Genomic DNA, 27419 nt, shown 5'->3' with positions numbered 1-27419 from the left:
TGTAAAACCTCTCATCTGTCACAGATTACTCAAGGACTCACAAAAGGAAACCCTGAAAATTTTCCCAAAATGCAAATGGCTTTCAAACGAAAATATTTTGAAATTTCAAGAAACTTAACAGAAAGCCTTCTCATATCTTTGCTGAAGAAGTAGTGAGCGCCAGGACTGCAACCAGCAATTCAGGAGCAGAAAAAGAATCTTGTAATATATAAACCCACTTAAAGACTACACTCAGTAGAGCTGTATCAGCTCATTATTACCCTTAGCCCATGTTACCCGAATGCTTACAACTAAAAGAAGCAGCAAGAAACCCAAAGGGGAAGGGGTAAGGGGGACCTACCTATGAGATACATGCCGATCCAGTCCCCTGCATCCACTTCCTCCTTTATATCCCAGTATATCACTAGGTCCTGTGAATGCCCAATGGAGTAGTAGGAGCTGCTGACCATCAGGGTAGACCGGCTGTCTGAAGTGACAAGATCTGTGTCACTGGTGGACCTAGGAATGGTGACCGTCTCATGGGCATTGTTCCTGATGTCCATGTTATGGAACTGGTCAGGGTTATAGCTGTATCTGAGAGGCTCTTTGCACCGGCGCCGATTTTGTGAATTTCTAGATGGAGACGCCATGGCTGCCAGGCCCAGGAACCTGTTTTGGTACAGATTCTGTGAAGAAAAAAAGAAAGGATCATATTTATGGTATTATTCATTTTTCAGCAATGTCAAAGCTCAGGAAAAGTTGTACATCAGAATGAGAAAGTAGCAGATCTTTTTCCATTTGGCATTGTGAAGAAGAGGCATGAAAAGGCGTAGCAGGATACACAGTGGAACTCAATTCCTAGTCCGTAATTTTTACCATGAAAACAAGTGTAAGAGCAAGCCTTGCACCACCAAGCTCAGCCACAACTGGCAGTGTGTGAGGAAATTAATAGTAGCTGGGCTCCTCCATGTTAATGCACACATCCAGACACAAACATCATATCAAACTGCTAGCCAGCCATTCCCTTTTAACATCAGGAGATAGTCTTCCCACTTTTGACAACCAGAGTTAAGTCTTCTCCCCAGTAATTCTTGTTAGATTTGCAGAGGAATCTTTCTTAAAGCACAGTCGCCCCAGAGACAGTATCCCATCTGGAGAGACCAGTTAGCAGTGAGTAAGAGCTCTTTCTCCCTGCTGGAGATCTGAAGAGTGAGAGCCAAGAAAATGGAGTTATCCTATTACCAAAATAGAGATGTCTTCACTGAAGTGTAAATACAATCTAACTGTTGCAGTGCCTCTCAGTACAGCTGATAACATCTGATGCTATTGCTCTGCTCTGTTTTTTGCAGTAGACTATGAGATACAGTGCACACACTCCTGGTAGGAATTTGGGAATGCACCGGACAATTAATGGGAATCAAGGTTACTGCAGAATAGTCATCGTACTACCAGCTGAAAAAATATTTAAATTCCAACCTACCTTCCTTCCTCAAGGCAAGATGAGTGACATGTACAAATGTGTTATGGTGCATGAGTTAAGAGCTCTTGCGAACTAGCAGATGGAGGATGCTTAAGTTATGACTAGGTTAAATTTTGATGTGAAGACATGCTCTGATACTGATCAATATACTGGTTATTTCTTACTTCTGTGCTGTTTGTTTTTTCCATTTTCTTTCCCAGCTTTCCCTCTTCTGTCCCTGCAGCTCTGCTATTTCAATCACTTAGATTTTCATTATTCATTAGCCTTCCATTATCCATCTGTTGCCAACCATGCTGTCAGGTCCATTAGATACAAAACCAGACAGCTTTCCAGTATGCTATGAAATACTTTTCACATGATCGTAAGTCAAATCATCCTTTTGAACTCAAACAAATTAAGCGGAAGAAAAATCATAGCTCCTTTGTCCAGCCAAGCAGTTATTTAACCCTGGCTTTATTAAGGCTATGGTAGCACAGAAGAACAGTAAGTCCTGAAAAAATAAAATATTTTGTTTATATTAATTATTCCACAAAAATTGGTATTAAGAGACTTATTATTGTGTCTTAGGATTCTGTTGCACAAAAACTGTACTGAGAACGAAAAATGGCATGTTTGTACCCCTAGAATACGCTGTCACTTTGCAGACACTGCCCTACCACGCTTACAATCTGTTGACCCAAATCCTCACTTACTGCATTAAACAGGGTTTATAAGCAAAAATAGCTCCAGCAGGAATACCACACCTTATATTAAGTGCTGGCAAGATTGAAGCTAATAATGCAAAAGGCTACACTAGAGATACAGGAATAGAAGGAGGAAGGAAGCATGTGGGGGAACAAAGTACACGATGTTGTGTTTGCTATGCACCTAACTATGTCTTTGCTGCTTCTTTTCTAAGTTATATTTATTCACTGCTTGATAAAAGAGTTCACTTCATAGTATAAAGACCGATATTCCCTGTAAACAGAAAATGCATCTTTTTTATCAAAAACCAGGGTCTCACATGCTGTGAATATTTTCTAAGCTGGGATGCACTTGTGGACATGCACAACTACCACACTGTAGTCAGTAATTTAAAATCAATGGGAGTTTCTGCCACTTAGCGAAGAAGGCATCTTCTGTCACAGCAGTACCTGAGATAACTACTATTGGTTTTATAATGGTGAGATAGCATTGTGAAGAACTTCGAGCCCACTCTTCTGGATTAGACTGTGTCATTAACATGGGTTCCTTCACTCATAGCGCGCTACAAGAAAGCTACTTCAGTTCAAAGGCAGACATTTTATTTCTGGTGACAAATTACTCCAGGGATTAGCGGTTCTGCAGATACTTTCATTTTTGAATGTTAATGGATGTAGAGTATTAATTAACTGCATGTTGTCAAATTAAATTAGACTTAAACATTTAATTTTTTCAGCTTCAGCATGACTTCATGCAGTTTTGATGAAAATGGTAAATTCATCACTATGTTCTAGTTCTGTAGGTTCCCATTTTCCTGTATGTTGATGCCAATGGAACAAATGGCATAATCTGAAAGTAACCCAGAAGGCCACATTCTCAAGAAATCTCTGTGTCTCTTATTTCCAGCATTGATTCTACACAAATATATTACTCTGCAAAACAGAAAATCCCCCAACTGAAAAAAAAGCCCCAAAATAGGACAGCAGTCACACATAATTATATGGATTAAATGATACAGCATGGCTGTATGACTAAGTAGAAAAGAAGTTAGGAAAAACAGTTACTCTGCATTTCATTACCAACTTTGCATGTTTTCCATGCACCTGTCTAAAGCATGCACACAGCCCCAAGCCCTAGAGATAGAGTCCCATCCATAGTGAGACAGCTTAAAAAAAAATAAAAAAAATCACAAAGACATCCTCTCAATCTCTTGTGGAAGCAATCTCATCCATCATAGATACGTAGTGTATATATATGTATTAGTACTACATATATATTATATTAAAAAAATATAGGGGCTTGAGATTCATATTTATTCTCTCTATCCCTCTGCCAAGGAGTGTACACTATACATACTACGCTATACTCTCATTTCTAATATACAGGGTAAATTATAAAGCAATAACAATGAATGGCCAAATGTTGACCCAACAGATCAAGTTTGGTTGTCAACAGAAACAAATCCCTTTTTGCTCCTGGCTCAGAACAGTTACTCCATAGCTGCTTCTACAGTCAGGTCTGTCCAGGGGTCTTTCTACCCAGGGGCTCTCTGTACCAAATGATCCCCAGGGTTCACTTTCCCACTCACTCCCCTCACCACTTGTATGATGGTTCGCAGTGAGGAAAGCCTTTGCTGATCAGGGTATCTCTGCATGTAAGACAAAAAGTGATTTTCTCCTCATACCTTTTAACCTTTTTGTCTCAGATTATCAGGTTTTGTCCTAAAAGGTCTCATCTTGCCACACTTAAGTACAACATGGATATGACATGTTCAACACGTGAGCTTAAGATTGTCTTAAATTGAGGGTGCCAATACTGCATGGGTGACTGATTCACTCTTTGGCTATTTCCTACATCTGAACTCATTTAGGACAGGAAGAATAAGGTGACAAGGATGTACAATATTTCAGTTATATCAGCAATGCCCAGTTACTTTAGTTTTCAACACCTGAAGAAGCAGATGTATAGTTCTTGCCCTTGACATTCCTCATTTGGACATACATAATACGTAATACAACATGCATAAGTAATTTTCAGCTTACTGTATAGTAGACAACTTTTAAATTAACATCTGTCAAGAAATGCAAAGATTGCTATTGGTGGAAAATACAGGTTTCCTACTACTAGCAGCTACTCTAGCATAAATAAGCATTTACTCCAATAAATTTAGTAATTTTCTTTTTAATATCAGTAACAGCCCTTTTGTGTACAGATAGCTGTGGCAACATGTTTTTAGCTATAAAATGTTAGCGTGTTGAGCAAAACTACCTAAACAGACATTTTTTCCCCTCTCACTGTGTCATGGTTTTAGCTGGGATAGAGTTAATTTTCTTCACTGCAGCTGGCATAGTGCTGTGCTTTGGACTTAGTATGAAAACAACGTTGATAACACACAGATGTTTTGGCTGTTGCTGGGTAGTGCTTGTACTAGTCAAGGACTTTTCTACCTTCCCGTGGTCCGCCAGGTGCACAAGAAGCCGGGAGGGGAAGGGGCGCAGCTAAGAGAGTGGATTCAAACTGGCCAAAGGGGTATTCTATATCATGTAACGTCATGCCCAGTATGTTAACTGGGGGGAGCTGGATGGGGGAGGGAAGCAGCAATTGCAGCTCGGGGACCGGCAGCGTCGGTCAACAGGTGGTGAGCGGTTGTATCATTTGTGTTTCTGTTTTTTTTCCCCTTTTTTCCTTTTATCTTTTTATTATATTATCATTTTTGTTATTACTATAATAATAATCATGATCATTATTCTAATTATTAAACTGTTCTTATCTCAACCCACAAGTGTTTGCTTTTGCTCTTCCGATTCTCTCCCCCATCCCAGAGGGGTGGGGGGAGGGTGTGAGCGGCTGCAAGGTGCTTAGTTGCCAACTGGGGCTGAACCACAACACACTGGCACTCCCTCTGATCTTCACAAAGTTCTGGAAACCTTTGTCTCTAGAGATCTACCAGCTACATAAAAGTCCTACTCAAAATGAGATTTCTGGAGGATTATCTGTGGGTAGAACTTGCCTCTTATTTATGTCACTTCATCCATCTAATGAAAACAAAGGTCAGAAAAATTAATTTAGGGCATTTTTTCCCCCACATAAATGCAACTGCAATCCCTAAAGTAGAAAGAAACAGCTGAAAGTAAATGATAGATGGGATCCGATCGTAAAGAAAACCGATCTCAAAAATGTACACATAGAAAAACCTGTAATCAGTAAATACCAAGAAAAAGTATTTGACAGATTTTCTTCCCATGTTGTCTCCCTTTCACACTCATACCCCTCTCCTTGCCCAATCACTATTTGGCACTGGGACAGCAGAGACCTGTTGTCACCACTGCCTTCTCCTTCACCACCTGAGAAAACCATACTGCCTCCCTCTCCAAGACAAGAAGAATCCTCTGGCCGGAAGGCTTCACACCATTATTGCTAGCTAAATTTCACAAAAGGATTCAGAGCTGCCATGCAGCCATTTCCCCTGGAGAACTGTAGGGCTTAATGTTAGGGATTTTTTTTAAATTTGGTATTATTTTAAATCATGCCAGAAAGCCGAATGATACTTTAGCAATACAGAGATAGCTCTCAGCTAAGCATTTGCAAGGATCTAGCTCAATTCTCTGTTCAGAAAATAGGAGCTGTCTTTTAGATACTTGGACTGATACCTGTTACTTCCTATTGCTGCTTTGTCAGAGAAGATGTATTTGTGCAGGTCAGGATGGTCGTATGACGGACTTTCACTATCCATACCAAAGATACCATATGATCGAAATACAACCCATCACTGAGCACTGGCAGATGAAGAAATTACAGGGAACAAGGTGGCAATATTAGCCAGCATGACAGTGGGCTCAAAGACAGACATATGTAGTAATTCAGATGTCTGTAAGCATCATTGCAACCAGAATTTCAAGGGCAAGTACCAAGAAGGACATAGAGATAGCTCTGTATGATGGGAAGCTTGGGACACAGCACATTTATCCGTCTGAGTCAAGTCTGATATCATAGGCAAATCAGATGGGGAGTCAGTCTTTCGGTTGCTCCACCAGAGATGAAGGTTCACCTGATAAGCTTTTAACCTTCATTTGCAAGGCTTATGTATTTTGTAAAAGACAAGGAGGACCCAAGACAGATTCAAAAAAAATTAGGGTAGCCTGATGAAAGTGATAAGTTATGACAGCAAAAGTCTTCTGACCAGCTTCCAGGAAGATAAGATCATGTGTATCAACAAGGATATTGTACTAACAGAAATATAAGGTAGTAACCACCTGTATAAAAGTTTTAATTGGCTGGATGAGAGACAACATAAAATTATTTTTAAAACTTAGTCACAGCCCAGGTGTGAACACCCAGAGCAAAATCCTGAGGCTGCGCCAGAAAGACGAGCAGGAGAACAATAGTGCCTACAGTCATTGCAAAGTAATGTAATGGGACCCTGCAAGCCACAGCTTTGAGGCAGACCTTTAACTTGAATGTGAGCCTACTGAAAGGGCTTTCAGTATGTAAAACAGTTTTATTAGAGCATAAATTAGAATCAGGTAAGTTCTGAAAGATGGGAAACTCAGCTCTGTTGGGTGGAAGAGTAAAAAAGCTGGATGAAAGCAAAAGGATATGAGACTGAATCTTGCTGCTGCTTATTACAGGGCAGGACTTTCCCCTCCAGTGTTGCTCTCAACCCAGCAACCTGAATTCCTTCCTCAGAGCAAAATCTCCTTCTTTTCATAGCCCTAAAGACTTGTTGCAGGATCTGTTCCCTGTTCTTCCCAGCAACCTTCTCATCTCCACTCCCACCGCAAGCCTGCTGCTCTCAGCCTTTTCCCCATCAGCTCCCCCACCTGTAGCCCAGAGGGCCCCTTCGCTGCCACCAGTCAGCAGCTTTCAGGGGAGGCACACTCTCTCTCTGTCGAACTCTGAGCCAGGAAAAGGTAAATAAAATACACAGATTTCTTCTTTTTTGCCTAGGGACAGCCCTCTTAATGCAGGACATGGTACCTGTGCAGCAAATTGTAAACCAAGAGAACATTTGCATTTTCCATCACTGGGCACAGTACAATTGACTACACAAAATGTAGGGCAACGCAGAGGTAAGAAGAAATACAGTTCAAAAGTAAGCTAATCAAAGTTACCGTTTCAGCTATCATATCTGCCCCCCATCAGCCTACTCCCACCTACCACAACTATTTACTTGTTTATCATCATGTGAGAAAAATCCCTTTGGACATTTGAATTTTGGAATAATTGTTAGCATAACTCTTAGCACAAAAAGGATTTTTAAAGCATAGCTTATAGTACAGCCAAATTCACTAAACAAGGCCTTATAGTGCAAGGAGCTATATAAAATCTTCTCCAAATGGTTCCACATCTGACTTGCTGAAAACATAAAACCCAACAGGAAAATCATCAAGCTTCAGACTGGAGAATGCAATGAAGCCAAAGATTTGGAGAACACAGAGAACTTCACTGGATTGGGCCATTTATTTGAGAGGCATAGGAATGGTTTCTCAGAGCTCCAAAGGAATTATTTAATAGCATGAGGGAGTCACAGACTTCCATGGTCTACTGATGCCCTTTTCCCTGCAAGATATTACAGAGCATATAGATGAAATTGCTGCTCTTGGGAAGACTGAAATGAAGGCTGCAAATGTTTCAGAGGGATGCATGCCATAATAATACTGGACAACTAAGTGCGTTTGTCTCAATGTTGCACATCTATGGCACAATACATATATTTATGCCTATAATAAACACTAATCGGAAATCAAAGCCATTATACATCAACAATGGGGCAAATGGATGTTATTAGGTAGTTCATTTTTCCATTTCCTGACCTTTGTGCATTTCCAGTCTAGCTGTACTGCTATGTTAATGTATCCTCTTACATTTAACTTTGCTTCAGTGATGTGCAAATCATTGCACAAATCAGAATCAAAATGAAAGAGTTGGCCTCAAGGTCAACCCAGCAAGGTTCAGTGGTGGTGGGTGGGATTGATTCCCGATGCAGGCCTATCAGTCATACACAGCAAAAGCTGGCAGCGCACTAACCATAGGTACCCTTAGCATCTACAAAGAAAAAGTACAATTAAGAGCAGTCCATATTTTCTGAGAGCACTTAAACGGTTTCCTTGGCACAAGCAGATGGAAGCTGGAATAAGGGGCAATGATTGAAGGGAAATTCTTGGAGTTCAGAAAAAGAAAGAAAAAAAATTAACTATGTTTTTTTTCTTCTCTTTCTGGAAGAAGTAAGAAAGAGTGCTGTCTAATGAACCCAAGAGAGCATGCTGAAAGATACAAACATTGCATTTCCAATGAAATGATTCCAAGAATTAAGATTTGTACTCCTGTAAGAATATAAACCAGTTTCTGAAAAAAATGACATTTTACCAGTTTTAGATGAGGTTACTCCAAGCTTCTACATTGTAGACTACTTCTGCATAACTAAGAGCAATTAACAATCTTACATTCAACACATTTGTACTGACACAGTGATAATTCACTCACAGTTCACTACATAAAGCACTGGGAAGTTTCTGCAATAGAATGCAGCTAAAAGGACAAAATTAATTTCTTAATTTCTCTTAAATCAGTAGCAGAAAAACAGTCTTGTCTCAGCAGTTTGGCACAGCAAGGGATGATAAACAGCCACCAGACTTACCCACTACAGAAAAAAAAGATGTGGAAACATTGCCAGTATTTTTAAATGACATATTCAGGTACACAAGAACAGGTAAACATACAACATGGCCTGAATATAAAAATCTCAAAAATATAACCATGACAAAATAATAAAAGGGCCAAAATGGTAATATCTTAAACCAAGATAAACAAAACAAACTTAATTTCCTTCTATGACAAGGTCACCCACCTAGTTGACCAAGGGAAGCCAGTCGATGTGATGCTTTTGGATTTCAGTAAAGCTTTCCATACTGCCTCTCACAGTAGCCTCCTGGACAAAATGCCCAGCACACAGCTGGATAAACCTGTAATGCAGTGGGTGAGCAACTGGCTGGTGGGTCGGGCTCAAAGGGTCATAGTAAATGGGGTTGCATTGGGCTGGTGGCCAGTCACTAGCGGGGTTCTGCAGGGATCCGTCTCAGGGCCAGTACTCTTTAATGGCTTCATAAATGACTTGGATGCAGGACTGGAAGGAATACTAATTCAGTTTGCTGATGACACAAAATTAGGAGGAGCTGTTGACACTCTCGAGGGTAGAGAGGCCATGCAGAGGGATCTAGACAAATTACAGAGCTGGGCAATCACCAACCGTATGAAGTTTAACAGGGGCAAGTGCCGGATTTTGCACCTGGGACACGGCAACCCTGGATATACATACAGACTGGGGAACGAGAGGCTGGAGAGCACCTCTGCAGAGAGGGACCTGGGGGTTCTGGTCAACGGCAAGTTGAACATGAGCCAACAGTGTGCCCTGGCAGCCAAGAGGGCCAATCGTGATCTGGGGTGCATCAAGCGCTGTATTGCAGCTGGTCGAAGGAGGTGATTGTCCCACTCTACTCTGCACTGGTGCGGCCTCACCTTGAGTACTGTGTGCAGCTTTGAGCGCCACAGTACATTAAGGATGCAAAGCTACTAAAGCCTGTCCAGAGGAGGGCCACGAAGTTGCTGAAGGGTTTAGAGGGGAAGTTGTACAAGTAGTGGCTGAAGTCACTTGGTTTATTCAGCCTGGAGAAGAAGAGACGGAGGGGAGTCCTCATGGTGGTCTACAGCTTCCTCACAAGGGGAGGAGGAGGAGGAGGGGCAGCTGCTGATCTCTCCTCTCTGGTGACCAGTGACAGGACCCGAGGGAATGGCAGGAAGATGTGCCAGGGGAGGTTTAGGTTGGATATTAGGAAAAGGTTCTTCCCCCAGAGGGTGGTGGAGCACTGGAACAGGCTCCCCAGGAGGTGGTCATGGTGCCAAGCCTGACAATATTCAAGAAGCAATTGGACAACGCCCTCAGACACATGGTGTGAATTTTGGGGTTGTCCTGTGCAGGGACAGGAGTTGGACTTTATGATCTTTGCGGGTCCCTTCCAACTCAGGACGTTCTATGATTCTATAAGGTAACACTGCACAGCTTCACTCTATTCTTTCCACACTACAAGATTAAAGAAATAACCTTAGGATCTGCTCAGATTCTACTCTCAAATACTCCGAAGTCCACAATGCTCACCTTTGATGGTGCTTTACAATGCACATAACAGGAAATTTTTATTTTTGACTTGGTTGGTTTTAAACATCAGAAGCAGGCGTAGAAGTTCTACTGCAGTACCAGACAGAGTCAGGACAGTTATTACCTCTCAACAGGTTCAAGATGAAGCATTCGTTGGTAGGACAACACACCCTCTCAAGAGAGCATCCTCCTGTCCCTAAAGGTCAGTGTGGATCATGCCAGCTTCACAGATACACAGTACTAGTGCGCGTGGTGCCAGAGACTAAGAATCTCCATTCGTCATCTTTCCAAACTCAGGGACAATATTTGTGAATAATAATCACTGCAAGAAGGAAAGTAATCATTCTGTACCAGGCACTGGTACTGGTTTGATCTGCTATTTAAAAGTAAAGAAGCATCACTCAGCAGAGAGTTGTCCCAAAAAGCCTGTGTGACCCACACTGGTCTATTTAAGAATCATCACTGCATTCATCAGGTCCACTGCACAGCTGGACTCTGCTGGTCTCCCAGGAACGTTACTTACTCCAAAGGGCTTTTAGGAGGGAGGTAAGAACAGAGACGCTCTTCAGCTCTGCAGGTTAAACACATTGCTGCTCTTCTGTGAAGCAATTAACTGACACTCCTACTGAGAAGCCCTGACCATGTTGGGTGCCCTGTCTCAGATTCTGCACAGCACATAATAATAAACAACTCTTACCTGACAGATTTTTATAACCAGTGGCTTCAGTTCTTCAAGTACTTTGTCCATGCAAAAGACCGATGTCTTTAACAGCACTAACAGGGGCCCAGATTCATCCAGCTCAATCATTGAAGACTTGAATCACCTAATTTAGGAATGCAGGTTCCCAGGACTCCCTGTGTACTCAGGGGGAAGAGACAGGCTCATACTTAAAGACTTGAGACCCAGGTAAGGCTTTCTTTCCTAGAGAGGATTCAGCTCCACCTCTCTTCATCACCTTTTTAAGGAGTCAATGACTGTTGGGATCGTAGGTTAGACACATTAGGTGAGATAGGAAGGAGTGAGACCTGTGTATGAACCTCTGAAGCTATAAGATTTTATATTATATAAAGATAAGTGGCCAAAGCACTCCTGAGGGTGGCAGAAAAATGTGTATTTTAAGTACATTCAGGCATGTGAAATAGAAACATAAGGCACATTAAAAAAAACATACTGAACTACAACCTGATTATTTAAGAATAGTCTGATTTTCTAGCCAGCTATAAAATTGCAAACTAGATGGTACATCCAGAGAAAGTCAAAGCAGAGAAAAAAGAAAATACTCAGTATACTGTATCCACTTTATGTACAGATCTTTTCAAAAGTTTTAATACCAGTAAATGTAGCAGAGGCTTGCAGGAAAAGCTGAAGACATCTTGCAAAATTTAAGAGACTACTAACAAAATGCTGTAAATACGAGTTGCAGAAAGATACCCAGTAATGTACAATGTTTCCCAGAACTGTCAGGTACAGTCATTTCTCTGCTCAGAAGCAGTCCCACATTTCCCGTATCTCTTCCCTGGAGTCCAGAGACTCCTCTGAAAATTTTTTGCAGAAAAATAATTTCTTATGATATGTAAGAGTTATAAAAATCCCACCATTCTCTACCATTAAGAATGTATTATACTTTCCACCCTGACAACTGTTTTACTAAAAAACAAAGCTTGTGTGATGTCTGTAGTGCATATTGCTACCAGATAGAGGAAAAACATTATCTAATGTATTGCATAGGTATCAAGCATAGCTTATTATGTATAAAACACACACACGCAAAAAGGGCATCAGAAAGCAACTAAGCACAGATATAGAAAGTAAAGTTTTTAATATTAACCTCCCTTCAGACACGAGTATGCATCTTTGCAAATGACAGGTTCACATGCATATGTATCAAAGGATTTATCCTGCAGAGCTCAGATCTACCCATGTAGTATTCCCACCATCCATGGTTCCCTCTCTGCCTGGATGCTCCTGTGTGCAGCACAAACCGATCCATAAACACACACCACAAGATGTTCATGACCTGTAAAATTTCTGTCAACACCATGAGTACCATTCCCTGCAAGAGCTGCATATAGTTTCCCTCCTGTCTCCCTCTATCCCAGTTCGTCAGTAAGTTCCCTGTTCCTCTGTGCCACATCCCTCACATCACACCCAAGCCATGCTCCCAGGTGACGGTGCATCTTCCTCTCCTCCCCATCCCTTTTTATTCTCAAGGCATATCTCTTCTTCCTCACTCATCTCTATTACCACCCTCACCTCACTCATAGGTAGGAAGGCATAAGGTACAAGGCATCACTTGCTGTACCAGCCACAGGACAGGCACTGGATTAACATGTGGGGACAACAAACACATGAAAGGAGGGATGGAAGGAGGCTTTTCACTTATGGTTCCTTCCAGCTGCCCATGGTGGCTGACCCCCACTCCACAGCAAAGAGAACATTTTAAATCTCCTGTTTAATTCATTGCCCCTACACTCTGCCATGCTTCTTACACCCATTTGTATTTCTTTAAAAGTGATTTGAAATGTTGGTATCTTAACCTCCGCAGGCAGTGAGGCAGGGCTGAGGCAGGCAGGTATTATTAGAAGGCTGTTGAGTATTAATGCCTACATCAACCACTCCTTTGATCTACAAACAACAACAAACCATTGCGATAAACCAGTCTCTCAGGCAGACACCAGCTTGGGAGCATGCCCTCAGCTCCATCTTCTACCTTTCAATGAAGCCTAGAATATTCCCTGACATTTTAAAATTAATTGGCTATAGAGGTCCTGTTATTATCATATTACCTCCAGACAAATACAGAAATGCCATCCAGTTGAGTGTGCTTGATCCTGCTTCTGATAAAATTAAAGGCAAAACTCCCCCTGACTTCAATGTGGAAAAAAGTGACTTTGTAAAGCAGAGGAAAACCCATATAGATGTCAACAGCTGCAGTCAATGAGGGCTAATCCAAACTAGAAAATCAAGAGTTCATATTTTAACTAAAGAACTTCAAATGTTTTCAATCCATGCTACAACCTTTTTCTGTTGGAAAACACATTAGACAAACATTTAGAGCAGCAAGTTGCATTTCAGGACACAGATCACAACAATTACTCTTAGAATGAGTTCTCAAAACCTAGAAACAAATCTGTCATTTGCTGGGTTAGGATTAATTTAAAATATAATCTTATTTTTAGACCATGATATCTGAATATTTTTCCCATGCAATTATAACCACAGGATTCAACACATTTTCAAAAGAAAAGAAACCTCTCATGGATTTAAACTGGAACAAATGACACTGAAGCATATTCATCATTACTGCATGTTTTTTGTCTGATGTCACTGGAGGGCAGAATGAAAACCTCCCTCCAGTATTAGGAGTTCACCTGCCACATTTAAGCATACTTGTTCTCAACAGACTGACTTCTTATGTCTGTACACTCTTGGGGATGTTATGACAACATCCCTGCAATTTTGTAATTACATTTTTAAAGATATAAATATATAAAGCTCATTATGTGTTGGGTTTGTTGGGTTTTTTTTTTAAGAAAAATCTACTATAACAAAGGTTTTAAGGATCAAGACTTCTTATTTTACACTGAAAAGCAGTAAAGGAAAGCTGATCTATGCTTGGTAATGCCTCAGATCCAATATTTTATTCTTTAAAATCATCCTGATGCCATTAAAAACGTAATACTACTGATAGAACTCACAAGGCATAGTCTAAAGGGTGAGATTTCCCCATTCTTGGGCAGGTAACACTAGCCTCAGATACATATCTCCAAACAAGATTGCTGCTTACTGTTTCATCTTTCTTAAAAGTTGTTTATGTTTTGATTGTATAAATTACAATAAATTGCTACTATAATTGTATTCATGAGAAAGCAAAGAAACCGGGAAAACTATCCCAAGAGGTAATGAGTAATTCTGGTATTACAGCCTCTGGTTGAGGAAATAGATTCCAATTTTATAAAGAGAACATGTGGTGGCTTTATCTAGGGCACCAAAAAAAATCCTACATGAGAGAAGAGGTGCTGTGTTGAGGGACTCTGTTTTCCTCTGGATCCCTGTAAGACATTTCTGAGCTACATGTCAGAGGGAATTTCTGGGGAATGGCTAGCCAAGGTTAACTGAAAGGTAGCCCGGTAGTTCCCGCCGGAAAACAAGTATGGGCATAAAACAGATTTTCAAAGCAGAAACCACCCAGAACAACTGGAGGAGAACTAGATCAAGGAGCAGCAAACTGGTGCAGGTTCTTCCAACCAAATGTAAACACAGAAGAGAGACAAGCCCCGCTGGCTACCATCACCAAGAGAAACTGGACCTGCACATAGAGATGAGCAAGTGCCATTGTGACAGTATGACTTCTGAACTTCACCCACACGTACTTTGCTGCTAGTACACTTCTAACACAACAGTTAGGTATTACAATGTTGTATCACATAATCATATGTACAGGCATGTGCGTCTGCTCACATTACTGCGTGAGGTTCCAATTTACTTTTTTTCCTTTTTTCCTCCAGTTCAAAAGGGCTTATGGTCCTGTGTTCAAAAGGTCTCATGAGGGTTTTCAAAGAGGAAGAACATCTGTAACAGTGACCAAAAAAAGCTGTATTTCACTCACTCACAGACAAAAGCACAAGAATGGTTCTGAATGAAGGTTCAAGCCATAGTTTAATTTAATTTTAATAAGGACTGTTAGTAAGACTTAACCCAATGCTTCTTTGCTGCCATTGAATCCTCACAGAAGATAAGTAATTACAGTTTTTAAACACTGCACTTAAAGTAAGGCCCAAAGGAGAATTTTTTAACCTATTTTTCTGGTAACATCGCCTCTATCAAGGAAGTGTCCTAAATCATCAAGGATTACGTTCTAGGGCACTGCAAGGAAAGTCTATGGCTTAATTAATTAGTATTTATAGAAGCCTGCACAAGTAAGCAAGTTTGAAAACTATTCAGTTCTGCAGGCATTAAACCTGAGTTCTGGAAGAAAGACTGAGACATGCACATCATCACGCAGCAAGGCTGTGGCCACGTGAGCTGTCATACCCTGCTTGGCTGTCTTGGCATGGGGCTTGGTTCTGTTCTCCTAAGGACAATGAAAACTACCTGCTGTCCAACTCCTGCACACGTCAATGAAGCACGCTTTGGTCCATGGATGCTACTTTTGAACTGATGGTATTACTTGCTGGATAAAATGCTATTCAACTTAACCTTAGGCAGTAAAACTGGAATGTCACTGAGGTTAAAGCCTGACTTTTTAACAGGTACTTCCATAAGGGGTTCTCAAGCACTATAAGAATTTGTTTGAGTGCAAGACCTGAAAACAGAAAAGACATTAATTTGACAAATTTATCACTTGTAACGCATTAGCTTAATGGCCACATCCTAATGTTTCTGGTACTTTTTCTCTCAATATGAGTGATAAATTAACTTGATTGCTGTATTTTTCTAACCTTTAACCAGAAGCCAAATCTTTGTATTAAATACATTCATGTCTGATTCAGAAAGCATTCCTGGAAACAAAAACAAACAGCCCTGTTAGCAGTGGAATTAATGAAGCTGTTTTTCTGCAGAGCTCTGTCCTTCATCACCACAAACCCCTACTAAAGTCCCAGCTTTTCCCTGTCCATTCCTATGAAAAAAAAAGAAAAAAAAAGAAGAGCACCACCCAAAGCAAAGGTACAGACAAATCCCAGCAACTGTCCCAGCTGCTGGAGCAGGTGATAGATGGGCTCTACCTGCGCGCAGAGCCTTTCCCCCAGCCCCTACTTGGGTCTCCCTGCTCTCTGCAGCCCCTGAGACCTGTAGAAACTTAATTATCTCAAAGACAACTACTCCTCTCTGTTTCCCTTGAAATTAGCCAACGGCTTCAAAAGTAATTAGGTAGAAGAGTGACAGATAGAAAGTGTAGTTGGAAAAGTCTGATCAGCCCAGGAAGATAGGCTATTAAAAAATTACAGACAGCCTCACCAATTTAATTGATTACTCGCACAAGGGAATTTCCTCACATGTAGAGGTCTGCAGAAATAGATGCTGTGGTATTTCAGAAGCCATTAGAAAAATGTAACACAAATATAATCAAAGCGACTTCAGTGGGAGCAGGACCTGATCTAATATATAACACAACACTATTGCCTTTCTGGCTCCATTCTTCCTAATTAGTATTTTGTCATACAGAGTCCAGTATGTTCTCGTCCTGGTGGAAAATTTTAGTTACAAATGAAACAAAATATTTTTATATTTTCTGTATGGACTTTGTACAGATTTCCAGCTTACTAAGTAAATCTGGTGTGAATTTTTTCTCCCATGTGAAAGGAGGTATCAAGTGTATAATTTATCTTCAAGAAGCAAAGAAATTCATAGACATGAAAACTTAGTCTCATGAAGAATGGACTAATATAAATTGCAAAGCACACACAAAAAAATCTCATTTATATTTTTCATTTTTAAATTCCCAGTGCAATTAAAGTATATATTCACATAACGTATTTGACAGAGCTTTCCCAGTGTATTGTAGAATAGTTTTTTCATCATGCAACTAGCTCTGTAAATGGCTTAATGTTAATAAAATTAAACATTCATTGATTTTAATTAGGCTTTTATCATATAGCATTTCACAAAATAATGGATTTTTATACCCAGTGTCTCTGTTGGCTTTAAAGAGATGGGCCACATTTTGAGAACAGACTTAAATTTCCCAGTAAAATCAAAATATTTGTGCATGCCAAAACCAAAGTATTTCCGCATGTCACGCAAGGGCAAAGCCGCAAAATACTATGGAAGCAATGTAGTTACCCAGTATGGAAATCCTGAAAGCATGTTTTTGTTTTACCAAAAAAAAAAAAAAAAGCCTTTTAGCTCAGAATTTTTAAAGGCCCATGAGTTCTTAAGCTGACAGCACCAGAACAGCGAGAAATTTTAAAGCAGCACCAGCACTCCAGAGGCACACAGTGCAGACATTGTTTCCAATGTCATTAATGTACTGTCCTCCAGTACGGACAGTGCCTTACACACATGGTTATGGATCCAAGTAAAGCTTTTCTGTTCCTCTGAAGTGAATTCAGTCTAGGCCTGATTGCGCATGTCCTGGATGAAATGGAAAGACTCCTATTGACTTCAGCAGACTTCGAAGCAGATCCTGTCCCACTGGGTCATATGGGGTTCTTTTAAATTCCTAAATACCCAAAGTTAGAGGGAAAGCATCATCTTCACTGCCTTCCACTTCCATGATATAATGGGAAGAATGACAAACTTATCACCAAATTTCCTTGAAAGTGCTCCTTTCCTAATAACGTGAATGGTAGCGTTATTCAGCTCTGCTGTTTAATGCATGTCTTTGTTTCTGCTGCAGCACTCAAACCCCTTCGTGCTCTCCCAAATGTATAGTTATTCCCTTACAAACCTGGCAGGTAATAAGCAAATACAGAGAATTGTTCCTTCAATTAAACTGGTGCTGAAAATAAGGACCGATGTAAACTGGAAGAGGGAATTGTGCCAGAAATTAATAATTTCATAATTTCTCTATTAAGAAATAACTATCATCCCAGCCAATATTTATATTACTTTAATTAAGAAGACATTAGGAGAGCAAGGGCTCTGGCTTGCAGCTCCACCTCTCCTCCTACCACTGCCTCCCATCTGCTGCCTTTCCCGGGACCACTAGCACCTACACTGAAGGTCTACGGGACAAGTGGAGGGGTTTCTTTCATGCTTGCAGGTTGGCTAGCTGCCATCGCTTTTGCACCTAAATGAATTTTGCTGGATCTGTTGGCTTTTCTGCCTATCAGACAAACATATGAGAAGAGTTGCAAAAAAACCACACTCTTTACATCTTTTTGGTTATCATTAGCAAAAAGAAAGGCAATGCAAACGCATAAGGTACGGTATAAAACAAAAGGGTTGCAAAATGCTTTATTTTTGATACGTGGGAAGGTTTTTGGCTGGGAAATAACTTTCAGTACAGGTTCTAGATAGGCTGTTTTATTAAAAAAATAATTCCTGTAACTGATTTTCTGTTAGTTATTTTTGCTCAAGAGCTACACTGCAAAAGAGTGTTTGAATGGTTTCTGTATGCTGAGATGCTGAGTCCTAAATAAACCCCAGGTAACAACTACGCACTAACAATGTTTGACATAGGAACACCAATAAATCTTTTTACCCTAAGTAACTTGTGTGGTTAAAATGATGAACTCCACATATGCTAAACCCTAATTAAAGGCTTTTCTTTTAATAGAACATTGCTGTGTGTCTTAATGTAAACACATAGCATACTAAAAGCACATGTGCTATAGTGGCCACAGAAAGATCAAATATAATGTAACGCTTGCACAGGAGATGATTTTTGTAAGTGATGGATCAATGTAAGCCCTCTTCCCTAATGAAGTACTAAATCCAAAGTGAAAGGTTAACATGCTGTTCTTTGCCTCATCTAGAGAAGAACTTTTGAAAGCCAGAAATTACTTGCAGGAACCACCTGAGCCACCTGAATCACATACTAGAGCACTAGCTCCCTTCTAAATGAGACCTTATTTTGATTGTGCAATAACTTTTTTTTTTTTGGCTGCATTTCTGCCTTTTCATTCCAGTCTTTTATAGCCTGCATTGAGATTTCAGCATGAGAATGAGGTTAACCTCTCTGTATTGGTTATGGAGTTATGGAAAAGAAAAGGGTGCTCTGAATTACCACTAGGAGCATGACTTTACTCTGTTTATACAGGGTATATGTAGGGAAACTAATTTAAGAAACTAAATTAGGTACTTAAACACAGGGCTGTGAATAGTGCTCAGGCCTACTCAAGGACTTGGAAAGGTCCTGCACTCCCTGTGTCCAGCAAGTCTTCATACTGCTAACAAATACCGGCACTTATCTCAAACACCTACACACAACTCAAAAGACTTATCTGCAAGGCCAAGTAAATGCCCTTGTAGACACATACAGTTCATTGCCATAGACTAAATCATGCATCTGGTTTGCTTTTCCTGCAGTAGTCCATGCTAAGACTGAGGGGTAACATTTCTTTTTTCTAATAATGACAATAAAGGAGAAAACAAGTGTCCAGTAACAGCTGAAAATATTGCTACAAACTTAGTTTAACATGTTTTCCATAGGAGATGAGGAGAGGGGAGGTGGGGCAGGGGACTGAGTAATGACTTTCTTCAACTTAAGAAGTGTTTTGGTTTTTTTCCTCCATACATAGAGAGTGGGAGAAATAGAGCCAAAGCTGCATTTTCAGTTAATTAATATTGTCAATAAAAAGTAGATGATATATCTAATGGACAGCACTTTGTGACAAGTACTTATGATTTGCATCACTTTGGTACATCTGAATACAGCTGTCCATGTAGACTGAGGACTAAACTCATCTGAAACAGAAGACTCGCCTGAGAACACAAAGCATCACAGCCAGTTGACCATGCTGCAACAGCGAGTTAATTTACTTTCTTCCTGCTGTCATGTCAGCTACTTATTTCTGGTAGGATTGTTGGTGGGAGGTATTTAATACATGGTGTGTTGTACATAAGGGCCCAAATTTGTTAAATCACTTGGGTAGCAGTGAGAGATGCACTTGTTTAAAACTTCGGAAGATTCGTCACCACAGATGAACCTGAAATTGCTGAAAAATGTATTATGCACTCTGCTTTACTTAAACCCACTTCTCAATCCTTTTGATATCTCTTCTGCTATTAAACTTGCCCTTCCTTTAGAGACTCTTCACTTGAAAAAAACATGCAATCCTACAGTGACTTGCATCATCTTTTTGAGGCGATATTTCATTTAGTTTTTGGACTGTGGCCTAATTGAAATACAGGGTTTTTTCCAGAGTAATAAAAGAAACTGCCAAATACCTCGGAAGATGTACTTACCTGATGCAATAGCTGCAAAATTCAAATGATTGTCATGTGAAACATCAGGTAGTGAACAGTTTCCATAAGCTAGATCATTCAAGGATTACTTTTCAAAGAGTCTTCCCATGACTCTTACCACATTTTGAGAGACTGTATGCACTGTATACAGCACATACATCTGGGAAAGTTTCACACATTTAGTATAGAATACCACTGAGTTTGCAGCTATGGAGAGGTAAAAGCAGGAGTGGTCTTGGACAGGGTCACACAAATTCTCAGTTGTCATCATCAAGAGGCTGCATGTATTTCCTCAGCAATTACAGCACTGCTTAATTTGCACAGAGGCTCAAAATACCTTCCAGCAACACTGCCAGGGCCTGAGGCTCTCACTGGCTACTGCAAAGAGCAAAACTTAACACAGAAAGGATACATCCTCACGATTCTGGAAGAACATGACCTATTGCATACATCGCTGTTCACTGAATTCTTACTCCTCACTGAATGAATTAGATGATTAGTAACAAAGAAAAATGTAAAAGCAAACACACGAACAAAAGCTCCAACCATAGCAACATTTCAGTGACAGAAATAACACTAGATAAGCTTTAATGTGCATTCTGTCTCTCTTTGATAAGGCATGACAATTCAGAAGACTAAGCTGTGCAGGAAGATGCATACGGCAGCAGTGTGTTACGCATGCACATCATCTCACAGGTTCCCCCTCGTAAGTGGTTAGTGCCAGTCATACACTCCTGCACCTCACGCATTAGTGTCTACCGTGATGGCTGATTTGTGTGTCGTGATGACTCAAAATTAATTCACAGTTAGAAGCTGCAGGTTTCAGAAAATGCCTTGTGAACGTGAGTGGTTGATGCATTCTGTGCTTTGCCTACACATGGATGCGTGCAACTGCCAGGTTACAGTTGCCTGCTGCTCCCAGACCTCCTTGCTATGATCTTATAATTACCATGTCTTGATTCAATAAGAATTCTTGGGCAGGCCACACAAAACAAAACCAACACTGACATCAGATGGGTACTTAGCAGGTTACAAAAAAAGAAAACAAGACAGAAACAACAAAAGATCACTTCAAATGAAGCTTGATTGGACGTGTTGTTGAAAAGGTGCTCAAATTACCTGAACCCGCTTTGTTTGATCTTAAACATGGACCGGGGGCAGCTGCAACGAGCTCTGAGCTTTGGCACATTCCATTATATGAATGGCAGTGAGTTTATAATGGAATGGTATGGATGGTTTTTATAATCAGAAAAACACACTGACCTTAACACTACACAGGTGGAGCAGCATAATGACCCGCCAATTGTAAGCGCATCAATTCCTGGGGAAAAGTTCAATGAGGTTAACTCAGCATGTATCCCATATCCAACATAAGTGACATATTAAAACATTGTTTTTTTCCACAAAACTCTGTTTGTCTTTGCCAACGTTTAATTGACTTGCTTCACTGTTCGGCACCGAGTATCTATCTTACCCATGTTAGCAGTGTACTACATTATGCTCCAGTAGACCTGGACTTTGTCACATACTTCAATGCTGAAATACATGTGCTTAAAAAAAAATAAGAATGGTGTTAACTACAATAGACTTTTCAGACTGTATAAGATTAAGCATCATATTCATTTAACTTAAAATGGAAAGAGAACAAGAGGCCTGGATACAACAAGAGACACCATCATTGGAGCTTCAGCTTCACTGTAAAATCCTCACATTGAGTGAGCTTAGATGGGTAGCAGCCAATCAACATTTCCACTTCCCACCAATTTACTGATACCCTTGGATACTCGTGATGACCAGAAATAAAAGGAATTTAATTGCAAAGTATCATACTTGAGAGCTGACTGGGTATCCAACATAATTCTAATAGTCCACGATCAAACCACAAAATACAGTGAACAAACCTAATCAACCTCAAACAGTATGTCAAAAACCCACGCATTACAAAATTACACAGACAGAAGCAATGAAACAAAGAGAAACTTCAATCTGAATATGGGAGAACTAATGAGCAAGGACAGAAGGCTCTCCAAACATGCAATAACAAAACTTTAAAGTAAGAAAGTTTCCATCCACAATTCAGCCACAACAGCAACATTTACATCTGTATTTCAGCTTATTCTCCCTCTTTTGTGACCAGGGCATGCCAACACTTCACAGCTTCTCCACGCTAGCAGAGAAAGAACCTCAGCAGCAGAACAGTCCAATTACCCCCTTCTCCTCACGTCACATGCCTCTGGAGGCTGCCATCCCACCCCAACATTCCTCCCCATCACCAGTTTCTGCTGTGTTCTCTGCGACAGCTGAGAAGGCAGAAAAAAAGTCTTATGACATGACTGAAACCACTACAAAATTGTCAATTCAACAAGAGCACAAAATTAATACAGGAATCAAACGTGAAGGGCAAGATGGCAGATTTCGGAAGAAGTTCTACTGTTTGGAAGTCTTCAGCTAAAAAAAAGATTTACAAAATAAACAATGCCATTTGATCATATTCCCCTGAGATTAAAAGACATTCAAAACACATAATAGCCATGAAATTAAACAAAATAAAAGTACACATTGCTTTGTCATCTCCATGTTTCAAAAGGCACAAATCACATGGACATAAACCATTTTAGTCCCAAATCTACTAACTGTCTACAATCTGATGGCCCTTTGCTTTTATTTAAAAAGCGTATTTACATCAGAAATAAAACAGAGTGATCCCAAAATTGGGCAAAGAGCCACCTAATCTTTGGAGACAAATCTCAGAGAAGTTAATCCACACACACAGGCTTTTTCCAGCTGTCCATTAGGAGCACAAAAAAATGCTTCCAAATAACCAGGACTGTAAAACCGCTTCTCACAACCACAGTCACCATGTATCTTCTTCAGCCACACAGAAGCCTGTTTTAGACCTACTAGCTTCACCCCACAGCAAGAATTAATATGGTAGCATTTTCCTTGACATAGTCCAGGAGTTTTGTTTTCCTGACAAGAGACAAAAACACAGAATGTTACCTGAGGCTGCTCATGCTTCAGTACCAAAAGCAACAGTATGGCAACCTAGTGCAAGGTATGTACGGTACTTTCCTGATCTCTGCCAGGATGTTCACAACCCAAAATTACACTTTTCAATACAGGGAAACATTTTATTCTCCATAGGAAATTCGAAAAACACACAGCCCCGTTCCTACCCAGACCGTACCACCAGGTTACGTAGACCAGGGACACTGCATGACCAAAGCAAAGCTCTGGAGCGAGGAAGAGCTCCTGGACATGTACTCCACTGCCTTCTGCTGCACTGAGCTTGGCTGCAGCAGACAACGCAGCCCTGAGGTGTTGTAATAAACGCATTTCCCCTCTCCCTGTTCATCCAAGCATCTCAGCATCACAGACCTCAAGTCACTTTGTGAATGGGAAGCAAGTGTAAATTGATATATGTAAACCGCCTGGCTTACAGACCATGCAAAACCTAAACTGACTCATAGAAAGAGTTTTTTGCATGGAGGTAGGATGTATTGTGATGCCTTCACACATTTAATCCAGAAAGAACAATGCTGCTCAGGGTTTATAGCAAGCCTGACAGAAGCCCCAGCTGCCATCACCCTGTCCGGTCACGAATGCCCCATGGGGCCAGGGAGCTCCAGTGCTGTGCTGGGGATGGGGCTCTGGCCACCTGAAGTGTATTTACACCCCTGGTCCGGAACAAGTGGCACGGATGCCTGTATGTGTTCAAACTTTAACAGCTATAGATAGGAAAAGCACTACCTTACATATGAATAGATTTACTCAGAGGTACATTTATGTTAAATGAAGTGCTTCAGAAATGCAATTACAGCTGAAGTGCACTTCAGCTAAATTGGAGAGCCTATGATCAGATAGACTATCATTGCTCTGATGAACACTGTTTTCTGGATTTCTTTGTTGTTGGTCTCTGCTCACTTATGAATTCCTATCTTTACGTTTAGATTACACGTTTCCTGGCACTTTTGTTCGGTTTTCATGTGGCGCTCATACAGCATTTGCCCTCCTCTTCTCAGTCCATGACCAGGTCTGCCAGTTGCTACTGCAATAAAAATCTAAAAAGCACTTGTTTTCAGTAAATGCGTACACAAACACATCACCTCAAGGGCCAGGAAAATCAGTTGTATCATGTTCTGAGACTGTAATACACTGAAATGAGAGGAAGACTAACGAATCCAGGAGCTGCGCTGTTTGTATCAAGACTACTCACAGCCTGAGTACCCATTCATTTTCTGGCTGAGAACAACAGAAGTTGTCAACAAAATTAGCCTTGCATCCACAAAAGATGAGTAGTTTCTTCTGAACTCTCTGTAGAAGACTAGCATGATTCAGGAGGAAAATGAAAAGTAAGGAGGAGTCCCCTTGGCAGTGGAGTTTTCCTAACCTGATTTTCCTTCTGAAAACGTGGGGGAATTCAAGTTGATTCAACTGATGTTGACTGTCTCCTGATTTCTGTTTCTATCTTTCTCACCTCTTCTAAAACTTTCTCTTTCATCATCCATCATTTAATATTAAGATTTCTTGTTTGCTTTCCGACTCTGACAAGCCCAGCTGTGCCTCAACACCTCTCCCTTCAGGTTTCTTATCATCTCCTTCATTTTTGCTATTATTCCATCCCCCCTTCTCCTCCTTCACTTTTCGTTGCCTTCTCATTTGTCCCTCTCTGTACAGAAGCCACTGCTAGAGTCTGCAGGTTATGCTTGACCCCTCTGCCCCCCCATCTGGCCTCTTAAGTAGTGTCTGAGTACCTTCTGGATTTTTCTGCTTATCATACAAGTATATTAACACAATCTTTATGCATGCCATGTCCTGCCTGAAGCAATCTTAAGACACGCATCCTGCTGGTATCTGCCATCTTGGTTCAAATCCCTATTCAAAAAACACTTTTTGCAGTAAGTGTTTAGGTAATAAAAAATAAAACCCTGATCGTAGTAAAGCTGGCATGCAAACAGCTTAAATCTATACCCATTTCACATGTCTACCTACGTGTGCATTACCTACATGTGCACACACCTACTTGTACATGATTATGTTTCTATGGTATCCTTGCCCCCTGCTGCTGCCCATGCTTTTTTATATTGCTTGCTTTTAGCCTGTGAACTGTTCAGTGCCTTGGGGTAGTTTGTATAGCAATTAGCTCAACATCTCCAGCCATGATGTGCAGTACGGGTTAATAACACTACAGCTGCTGCAAGAAAATACATGCAAGGCTGAAAAATTATTTCACTCTGTGGTCAACAGTTTGTTTCTAGAGCTGCCAGTGAACACTTGCACTCAGCTCCCTGAAGGCTTAATGCCACTTGCGCAGGGGTTGATCTTGTAGCACAGAGAATAGGCAACTGCCCAAATATTGAGCCACTGCTTTAGACTAGGATGGACTACTGTACCCAGGCATGCTAACAGAAGAGATATGTTTTTCTGTCAACAATAAACAATTTGCTAACAATAACAGAAAAACAGATATGCTTTTCTGTTTCTCCATCACTTCCTTCTCCCTTCTCCCCTGCAAGCATCAGCCCCAATATATTGTTAATTAACAGTTGCCTGCTGCATGGTTTAAATATTGCCTTTGGATTGAAGGGATCAAAATGACACTGAAAAGATCAGAATGACTTTTTTTAACCTCCTCAGACTGATATTTGAAAGGTTTTTCAGTTTTTATAAATATCAGAGAAAGAAAGGTAGTAATGGTTATTTATTCTGGAAGTGTTTCTTCCTTCCACATCAACAAGTGAAAACATGTAAAAGAAACTCCTGTATTTTTCAATTTTGCTAGTTACACCTGCTAGCTAAAGTGACTATTTTAACATACCTAGCCACAGCAGGAAATATCCCTTGGAAAAAATGTTCCGTTTTGTGACTGCAAGACAAATCTTAACGAATTCTCACGGGTAAATTAGCTAAATATCTCACAAACCAGTATACAAATTAGGTATCTTCTTTTCCCTTCAGTAGGCAAAAATAATGTAATGTCATTAAGAAAAAGTATTAATATGTTATTTGAGGATTTTAGTTGCATAGAGACAAACCTCAGTTGCCTTGAAATCTGGCTCAAAATCAGAGTTGTATCTGCTGTGGAAAGCACTCCAGCTATTTCATGTAAAGGCATAAAATCTCTACATATTAATATAATGAAACCTCTGCTTGTTTTACACCAAAGGCAAATTAAACAGAAAGCAACATCTTCACGCCATTTCAGGTGAGATCTTCCATTTGCTAATCTGCAAATCTACCGCGTTGTTCTCAATTTGCAGCCCAATCTTGGAAGGCATCAGGTAGTAATATTAATAACAAATAGCTGACATGATAGTTTGTAATACAACAGCATTTGTAATATTGTCTGGGGGTTGGACTAGATGATATTTAAAGGTCCCTTCCAATCCAAGCCATTCTGTGATTACATGCTGATACATTAAGGTGAAGTTCAGAACCGGGACCCTGAACCAAAACACTCCACAAAGCAAGGCGACATATGAGCACAGAACATATCCACGATTTCAACCCACAACAAGGTGACACCTCAAACACATGCCCACTAAGGCCTTGAGATGAACAGAGACTGAAGAGAAAATGAGACAGTATTCACTACTGTAGTAAGCTGTGGTCTCGAGACAAACAGACCCCAACTGTTCATCAGATTTTCTATAGGCACTGCAGAAAGGAGGACTTTTAAAAAGATGGAATAGAAACAGGATGATATAGTATTTCCTTTGCCTGACAAGCAGGAAGGACGACAAGAAAGAGCCTGTGAAGATTAACTGAAAAGGGGGAACAAGTGTTCAGGGATGTTGGCAACAAAGACTGACCAACAGTGGTGCTGAACTCTTGATGTGGAAGGAAAGGTGGTAGGAAGGGTGTCCACAGGTCATTCATTCCTCTGAAGAAGAACAGCTGATGTTTGATATAATCTGCAGAAGCAGGAGCCAACAAGGGGCGGGGGGGCAAGGAGAGAGAAAATACAGTCAGAGGAATGTGCTCTGTAGGTAGAAGATGTTTCCAACAATACTGTGGATAGATACAAAGTGAGGCACGTCCATTCCTACAAAGGATACTGCAATAACTGAGGCCCCAGGCAATGAAACACTGGACGATGATGAGCTGGAGAGCTTCAGAAAGCCTGTTCTCCTGCAGAGCCCATCTCAACCAATCAATTTATTTCCAGCATCATTTCTTATTCTCAGCGGAGGAATCGAGTTCTGAAAGAGCAAAAAATTCTTCTTGCTTTGACAAGCCTCTGGGAAACTAGGCTTCTTAGCAACCTCTCCTTC

General features: G+C 40.6%; 1 protein-coding gene across 4 annotated transcripts in view; it reads right to left on the bottom strand.

The window, feature by feature from the left end:
• HECW1 (HECT, C2 and WW domain containing E3 ubiquitin protein ligase 1) overlaps nt 1–27419 on the bottom strand; it is a 271517-nt gene that overhangs the window by 180765 nt on the left and 63333 nt on the right. For 3 of the 4 annotated variants that reach the window (XM_075083715.1, XM_075083717.1, XM_075083719.1), the window contains exon 2: nt 341–665. In XM_075083715.1, the coding sequence (XP_074939816.1) occupies nt 341–665 (325 nt within the window). Of the gene's footprint in view, nt 1–340; nt 666–21408; nt 21467–27419 lie in introns of all 4 variants that reach the window. The other variant, XM_075083716.1, reaches the window with a different exon arrangement.

Source organism: Phalacrocorax aristotelis, chromosome 2, assembly GCF_949628215.1.
Source record: "Phalacrocorax aristotelis chromosome 2, bGulAri2.1, whole genome shotgun sequence".
NCBI lineage: Eukaryota > Metazoa > Chordata > Aves > Suliformes > Phalacrocoracidae > Phalacrocorax > Phalacrocorax aristotelis.
This window is presented reverse-complemented; position numbering and strand designations above follow the sequence as displayed.